This window comes from Kryptolebias marmoratus, linkage group LG11 (assembly GCF_001649575.2).
Source record: "Kryptolebias marmoratus isolate JLee-2015 linkage group LG11, ASM164957v2, whole genome shotgun sequence".
Lineage (NCBI taxonomy): Eukaryota > Metazoa > Chordata > Actinopteri > Cyprinodontiformes > Rivulidae > Kryptolebias > Kryptolebias marmoratus.
This window is the reverse complement of record NC_051440.1, coordinates 23,770,294-23,778,714: the sequence shown is the minus strand read 5'-3', so window position 1 is coordinate 23,778,714 and position 8,421 is coordinate 23,770,294. Positions and strand designations below refer to the sequence as shown.

The 8,421-nt window shown below is 42.2% G+C and overlaps 2 protein-coding genes and 1 long non-coding RNA gene across 7 annotated transcripts in view; all 3 read left to right on the top strand.

The window, feature by feature from the left end:
• The first annotated feature begins 6 nt into the window (after positions 1–6).
• slc10a3 (solute carrier family 10 member 3) lies at positions 7–1,996 on the top strand. Its single transcript, XM_017434196.2, is given in 2 exon segments — positions 7–1,389; positions 1,392–1,996. Coding segments are annotated over 2 exon segments (1,404 nt in total). The 5' UTR covers positions 7–14; the 3' UTR covers positions 1,421–1,996.
• A 1,378-nt stretch (positions 1,997–3,374) lies between these two features.
• LOC119617476 lies at positions 3,375–6,636 on the top strand. Its single transcript, XR_005233773.1, has 3 exons — positions 3,375–3,427; positions 3,521–3,627; positions 5,684–6,636. It is a non-coding gene; the product is annotated as an uncharacterized LOC119617476 (long non-coding RNA).
• Positions 6,637–7,669: 1,033 nt separating this feature from the next.
• LOC108246597 (FA complementation group A) overlaps positions 7,670–8,421 on the top strand; it is a 23,794-nt gene continuing 23,042 nt past the window's right edge. For all 5 annotated transcript variants that reach the window (XM_037978340.1, XM_037978341.1, XM_037978342.1 and 2 more), the window contains exons 1-2: positions 7,670–7,927; positions 8,095–8,207. In XM_037978340.1, the coding sequence (XP_037834268.1) occupies positions 7,867–7,927; positions 8,095–8,207 (174 nt within the window). In that variant the 5' untranslated portion in view covers positions 7,670–7,866. The remainder of the gene's footprint in view (positions 7,928–8,094; positions 8,208–8,421) is intronic.

Sequence of the window (8,421 nt, the reverse complement as noted above, 5' to 3'; positions counted from 1 at the left end):
TGTCAGTCAAGAAGATGTGGACGCATTTTACCTTCTGTTGTGTTTTCCTGGTTACCGGCGGAGCTAACCGGGCGTGGGCCACCGGGAACCTGACGGCGGACGGCGCCAGCGCCAACCGGACGGCCGACGGCGGCAGCAGGTTCCTCCGAATCGGGGACGGGTCGTCGCAGGAGTTCGAGTTTCCCGAGAACACGGACGGGGTGATTGTGATCTCCAGCCGGTACCGGGGCTCCGCGGGCAACAGGAAGGGTCGGCAGAGCTGGAAGGAGACCGTCAGGGTGCGCTCCCAGGACCCGGAGGTCCTCTCCATCCTCAACGTGACGGACGGCGGCCGCGCGGGATCCGCCGCGAGCTTCATCATCAGCATCCGCTCCGGATTCCCGGGCAGGGCTCACCTGCAGATCCAGTTGCTGGACCTGGACCAGGACTTCGAGCCGGTCTTGATCGAGGAGAGGACGGATTACTCCATCAGAGTGGCGCCTGGGGAGGATGACCCGGCCGCCTGGCTCATCCGGTCCGGCGGCCTGTCCCACTTCACCGAGAACCCAGTCCTGTTCGCCTTGCTGCCCCTCATTTTTGTTAACAAGTGTGCCTTTGGGTGCAAGGTGGAGGTGGAGGTGCTGCGGGGGCTGCTAAGGAGCCCTGTGCCGCTGATCCTGGGCGTGGTGGGTCAGTTCCTGGTCATGCCTTTGTATGCCTACTGTGTGTCCATGCTGGTCTCACTGCCCAAAGCGCTCTCTCTGGGCCTGGTCATCACCTGCTCCGCCCCTGGTGGTGGCGGCGGTTACCTGTACAGCCTGCTGCTCGGAGGAGACGTTACCTTGGCCATCTCCATGACGCTGGTCTCCACGGTGGTGGCCACAGCAGCCATGCCTCTGTCCTCGGCGTTGTACGGCTGGCTCCTGGGGGTGCACGCCGCCCTGCACGTGCCGTTCGTGAAGATCCTGGGGACCCTCCTGTTCATCGCCATTCCCATCTCGCTGGGAATGCTGATCAAGCTCCGCCTGCCCGCGCTCACCCGTGTGCTGTTGGTGCTCATACGACCCTTCAGCTTCGTGCTCATGGTCGGAGGCATCTTCATGGCCTATCAGATGGGCTCGTCCATCCTGGCCAACGTCAAGCCCCAGATTGTGGTTGTCGGGGTGACGGTGCCTTTGCTGGGCCTCATCGTCGGGGCCGTCACGGCTAAGATGGCGGGCCTGGCTCCGCCGCAGAGGAAGACCGTAAGCATCGAGGTTGGCGTCCAGAACAGCCTGCTGGCTCTCGCCGTCATGCAGCTGTCCTTCAGACGGGTGGAGGCGGACTTTGCGTCCCAGGCGCCCTTCCTCGTGGCCCTGAGCAGCACCTCGGAGATGCTCCTCATCGTTCTGGGTTACTTTGTCCAGCAGAAGTTGTGTCGCTCTGCTGTCCTCAGGAGTGACGCCTGATTGTAGCTGCAGAACTTTTTACGGAGAACGAACTTTTCCAAACCCTGTGGAGATTCGGAGTCCCACAGCGTTGCCTACAAGGCGCCCAACAATTTCTAATCCAGTCATAACTGTTGTACGCAGAGCAGTGAATGGACTTTTTGTGGTTATTTTGTTGTCATTTTGGTACTTTTTCATGAAAACCAAAGGCCTTTTACCCCTCTGAAATGTTTTTGTGTTAATGTTACAGTTTTACAGATCAGATTATACTGTTAGGTCCTTTGTGTAAATATTCATAAGAAAAACCTATAAAAGAAGAGATATTTTTCTACCAGATTACTTTTTGTAATCCAGAATCAAAGACTGGTGATGTATCATGTTTACAAGAGTTCTACGTGTCTTAGCTTGAGGGGAACTATCGTTGGTTAAAGGGAAAGATTTCAGAGTCTGCAGTAACAGAAACATGATGAAGTGATGGTTTTTGAAAGTATTTGCCACTGATTGTGTGTCTTGGATCTACACATCCATGTACTTGAATATTTGAAAAGATATTGAAGAAAAAGTCCAATAAAAATCCTCGTCTCAGCAGGTTTCAGTTAGTTTTTGTGTGTCCAGAAATGGGTCGATGCTGCTCCTCTGTTTGCTCGAGCAGAACGATGACCGGCCTGCGTTTATCACCAAAAAAAAAAAAAAAGAAGAAAAATCAACCCTCTGCTTCTCGCGGTGCTCAGGTTTTTACTTTAACACACAGGCGATAAAAGTCGCAGCTCGGTGGTGCTTCGTATTTTCCAGCTTCTCGTGGCGCGACTGAAAACAAACAGGTCATCACTTTTGGAGAATTTTGAACCACAGGAATTTGACTCCTTCCCTAAAACTCCTATCAGCTGTAATAACAATCAACATGTAGGTTTCAGAGGTCATCGCTGCTAAGGCAACAGCAGGAATGCACGTCGCCCGCCACCTTTCACACCGAAGGGTTAATCTGAGATCATCTGATGATGAGAGGAGACTGAGTTACAGTAGCTCTTAATCCACAGTTTCACACGGATTGTAATCGTCTGATATCGGCCACGCCTACGCAGACTTTTACCACGTAGGAAAATGAAAACAGCAGCAGCTGCCACAACCAGCTCCCTGCAGCCAATAATCTCTTTATTTTTCATGAAAAACATTCTTTTATATATTATTTGTAAGCACACAAGTTCTTCTGAGTGTGAAGTTGAGCAGTTAGGTTTATATTTTGTTAAAATCGGTGAAATCGGCTGCTCTAATTTCTACAAATCTGTTTCTGCTTTGACCATACCGGTCGACTTTTACTACTACCAGATCAGATTTATCTCAGCATCTCTAACATTAACTGGGTTGGCTCTAAAAGTTAATCAGTTCATTAAAATTTGTCCAGAAATCAACAGTCTTGTTTGAAATATTCAGTGTCAGAATAAAAAAAAAAAGCAGTTTTTATAAATTATAAAGTGTTTTGAACTTTTAACTTTGTAAAAACATTTAAATAAATAAAAACCTTAAGTGTTTTGGTTATTTTTTTTTGTTAAATGTCTTTTGTTTTCTCGTCTGAAGTACCAAAAACCTTTTGGGCCGGAGGCAGAAAGTTTAAATAGATGTAAATGAAATAAAACTATTTGAATCTTCTCGAACCGCTCAGAGCAGGAGCTGAAAACGAGAAAACCTTCAGATTAAAACAGGTCAACCTTTACAATTCTTCTTACTAAACCTACTTAAACTTTAAAATAAAACTATTAAGTTTCATTTATTATCTATCACTTAAAGGTTTTCAAAAAGTCAAAATCATTACTAATTTTAAGTGTCTTTTTACTGAAGATCTGTAGCTCTTTTTTCTCTAATTATAAAAATAACTCGCTGCATGTTGTTACGACGTTATGTTTTGATGTTTTAAAATCTATAAACTCCAACAGTTGCGTAAAACCACTTCCTTCTTCTACCCCGGCCTGCCTCGTGTGCTGAATAATGTCCGTTTGGAGATGGACGACGCTGTGAGCTCGACGGTAAAACTGATCCCTGAATTTTAAACATATTTTAGAGGAAACTCGACTGAAGAACTGCTAAAACGTCCCTTTCCTGATGTAAATATGACTCAGGTTTCTGTTGTTTTTGGTCTGTCGAGCCACAAGTTGAAGACCTCTGGTGTCGTAACGTGTTGCACTGAAGAACAAGGTCCAGTTTTTATCACCTCGGCTGCAGAAAAGTTGAGTTCACCTCCTGACTGCAGGTTTAAAATTCATAACCTTTGCAGCCACAACAAAGAGGAAGATGAACACGAAATCTCATGACTCTTCTTCCTCTTTACACAACTGTACACAAACAGTGAGGCATGTCTGTGACCTACATAACAATAACTACACACGTCAGGGCGATCATCTGTCTTTTTATGAAATTAAACAAAGAGAATTTGGATTTTAGTCAAAATATTTCCTTTTTTATTATAAAAAAACAGCTTTTTCTTCTTTACAAAACACACTTCCTCTCTAGTTTCTTCTCAGATTAGATGCTATCTGGCTCTGAATTTTAATTGTCTCTAAAATGTGACATATTTTTCCTTTATTTTTACTAAATTTATCATGTTTATGTGCTGAGAAATGACCAGCCTTCACCTCTCGACTTCTGCAGATAAGAAGAGCAAAGCATTGCAAATTTTGACGTAGATATATGTTAGTTATTTCAAGCGCAGTACTGCAGGAAGTTTAGAAGTAAAACAGAAACGTGACAAAAAGAAGAAAGCAAATAAAATATAAACGGTGCAGCGTTCCTTGAAGGAATGCATATTGCCCGCCGCCATTCATCCCAGAGTTTTAAACTAAAAAAAAATGGAGTTCCTGTATAAGCGTTTTGGTCAAACCTCGTTAATGACCGTATGCTTTATCTCCTGTGAGACATGACTGAGCTCAAAGTGTGCGTTGGGAATGACTCTCAGCGACCACCACACCAGGTTTTATCTGAATATCTGTAAAACAGACTGACTTGTAGCCATTTTGGCCTCTTGAATTGGAGTAAATCAGAAAGTTAATCAGTTAGATGTGCTTCCAATGATTAATTTCTGAGAGTCTCATTAAAATTTACCTGGTGGTTCATGAGATATTTTACTAACAGGTTAACAAGAGTTAATCCTGTGGATGAAAGCTGAGCTTAAAGCATGTTTAGTGTTTGTACTTCCTGGTTTTGATATCATATCTTTACGTTATCAGAAGGACATTCATACGCATGGATTTGGACGCGTCATGGCCGAGGTGATAGTTTGTTCCTTTTAGATTAAGACATGTCCCCATCGAGGACAGTGGGTGTCCACTGTCTTGGAAGCTGATTGGCTCCTAGGTTTGTCTGTGTTCAGATCAGAAGCTGTATAATGAATAAATACCTCCTGTTTTTGTTGATGATGTCACAGCTTCATCAGGCCTTCTCACTCTGCATGAACCTGTGTCCACTGCTGGCAGTTTCGTAATAAATCACCAAGAAAGACAGTTTTGACTTGAGCCCACCATGTCAAATTTTAGAGAGACAGCCATTTTTGCGTTTGCCTGGGCTGCTTAGCTGTAGCCGCCATCTTGAAAGTCATTGTGGATGTGCTATTTTGCTTACAGACAGACAAATTAATGCACACACGCAATAAAGAAGTTATCAGGTTGTATGCAGACTCATCTCAGAAACAAAAAGGCTGACGTGGCAACAAAACGAAATTAAACTTATTACAGAGACTCACAAAGGAGCCAACATGACTGTGGTGAAGACCAAACAATGAACCAGTGAGGACAGGAAGTGAACAGATAATTAGTTCCAGCTGAGACTAACAGGTAATGAGGAACAGGTGAAGTGGGCGTGGCAGGCTGACTGGAAAACTACTGAGGAGATGAACTGAAGGAACACGGAGAGGAAAAAACTACACAAGAACACGTTTTAAAGTAACACCAGGAACAAACTAAGACTCAAGATTCACAAGAAAACAAAAAAATTAAACAAACACTCAGATCCTGACACAAGTAACCACACTATGGAACATTATTATTGTTATTTTTTTTAAGAAACTATAGTTTTAAAGACCACATTTTGTAAATTTGGGTTCATTATTATATTATTTCTTGTCGAGACACAAGATGACTAATTTTCAAGACAAACAACATAACTAAAGACAATTAAGTTTAAATCTTATTCATGTTTCCGGTTGGTGTCCAGGAAACTAATCTAAGTTATTGTGACTCAGAGTGAAAGTAATGATGTGATTGTGTGTGTGTGTGTGTGGTTCATCACAGGCCCGTCAGGTGAGGACACACCTCTCTGCTTCATGGATCTCAGGACGTCACCACCTCCTCTTCACGTCTCTCTCCAGCCCATTAGCAGCACAATAGAGTGCTCTTAAAAATTTCCCAAGGACAGATTGCATTAAGTTTTCATGAGTCTCCTCTCACAGCTCCCCTGAGACGGCTTCCCTGCTGCCCAGCCAGCTGCAACAAAGCTGGGAAGACCAGGAACCCCCACGGTGGCTGTACTGAAGAAATCCACCAACAGCACAAGGAGCCCTGACGCTGCACAATAAGAGTTACTCAGTGTGACCACAAACCATAGTAAAAATAAAAAAACTGCATTAGCAGGACAGAATGAATTGTGAGAAACCACGTTTCACATCGTTTCAAAGGAGAGGAAGTAGGCAGCAGAAGTTCAGCTCAAGTGTCCTAATTGTTCCTGCACACAATGTTGTTGAGCAAGTTCACACAGTTTGATTTTGTTTTGTTTTTAACCAGCCTGGCAAACTAAACGTATCAGGCCTCAGAAACGAGCTAATAATCATACAAAGCAGCTTCCTGCTGAAACGAGTTTTACACTCTGCTGGAAAACTACCAGCAGACGATGTGTGACAAGACACCAGACACCCAAAAGAAACATAATATGAGAGTTTGTAGCTGTGTGATTGTTTAGTTGTACGTGATAACCATCTATAGAGACAATGTTCTTTTATCTGTTCTTTATTTTTGTAAACTTTAGCCCTAAAGGTGAGTGTGACACAATTCTTGATGTAGACACTATCAGCTACTTTAACCTTTTTTGTTTTGTTTATACAACCCTTATCCTAAACCAGATAATCCCTGTCTATTTCCTCATAAACTGAATGAACTTTAGAGGATTTCATTTCCAACTACAAGTAAGGATTTGGGCGTTAATGTGTGCCAAAATAGATGTTAAAATGTTGAAAATAAAACAAAGCAAACTACAGAAATAAAATTAATTGTAATATATTACATATGTTAAAATGAAAATGTTTATTTTACAATAATGAAACTTTTTTAGTACTTTAATAGGAGCCAGACTTTCCTGTAAACTTTTAAAGTGGTTTTGATCAGTATTTCCTTAGTCTTTCAAAGCTTTTCTTTGGACTTTGGCTGCTTTTCCCCTCACTTTCTGTCCAGTTCTTCCTGACCTAAATATGAGGAAAGTGGACATAAACATAGAGAGCAAAATAAATGTCAAGCCTAAAAACTGACTGTATCTGGAGCTAGAGAAAAAACAGTTTTTGTCTTTCAGAAAAACAGAAAATAATCCAGCAAAGACCTGAGAGATCCATCATCCTTCAGTTGATCATCATATGTTCAGCTAATAGCTCTTTGAGAATCACCTTGTTGTTGCTAAAATACTATTTTTTTATGTCTGTCATTGTGCTATTTTTTTATATTTTTCATAAATTCAACAAATGCAATGGGCAAAAAGTTTCGTTGAGATGTGCTACTGCTTATAGATCCCATTTAAAATAAGTTGTCTATTATTCATCAGCACAAAACTGGTTTATCCTTTGAGCTTTGAAGCTTATTTACCTGACTAAATGATTTAATAGTTAGAGGTAGGTGGCTTAAATAAGAAAGCGAACACCAACAAAAAAGACTAAAAATTAGTACTAAAAAAAGAAAACATAGTATGCTCATATTTCCAAGATAGACTGGCTTTGTGAAAATAAAATCTAAAGAAATGAGGCATGAATCATGACTTTTGTGAGGCACTGTGGATGATTTGGAAGAATTTATCCATTTATGCAAAAACAACAAGGTGACACAAATAAAATAAAAACACAAAGACATTTGTAAGATATTACTAAAATTATATAATCAATTTTAGGTAAAACTGATGCTTACATATTTGAGAAAGTGGTAAAAAAATTGAAGAAGTTAAAACTCATTTAACTCCGGGATAGTTTTGTTTGTCCCAAAGCTTTCTGTTTCGGTCTCTCCTGATTGGCTGCAGCGCGGACCAATGAGAGAGAAAAGCGCGAGGAGGAAACATGGAGGACGAGCTGAATCAAAACATCTCTGCTGTCGCTTAAACACAAAAGAAAACATCCATGACAAAACTCGTTTATCACATTTAAGATTGTTTAAGAATGTTTATGTACTAATTTGAACCGCGGAGCCGCTTTTGAGGCGTTTTAAGGCGGCCATTTAAAGTCAAAATGTCTGTCAGCGCTTCGTGTGAGTCTTTGGCTCAGAAAAGGAGTTTGTCGAGCCTCCTCGGTGAGTTAAAATGTCAATAAAATGTCTGCATTTTCATAAATAGAAGGGCTCATTTGAGATGTAAATCAGTGACACAATAAAGCACCAATATGTAACGCTACCTTGCACATTAAAGCTTGAGTTGCATTAATATTAATAAATTGTTGTTCTGTTTGTTTTGGCCTCAGCTGGTCGTGAAGTAAAGAGGCCGAAGCAGGAAGATGGTCAGCGGCTGCAGGAAGCAGCGATCCAGCTGTTGGATCAGCACCAGAACATCTGCAGCTTGTTCCAAGAACTGGGGGTGAGTGATGGGTAGTGATGGGTCTGACGACACTGAAACCTCGGCGCATGTGCCGAGGAAACCAAGGCGAAGCCCCGTGTCGGTGCGCGTATCTCTTTAATGAAAACCACGTGACCAATACAGTTCCTGTGTCGTTTGGTTGTGAATGCGCCAAATTGTATTTATAAACAGAAAATGTATCGACACGTTTGTGGGTTTTGTTGGATGGAGATAG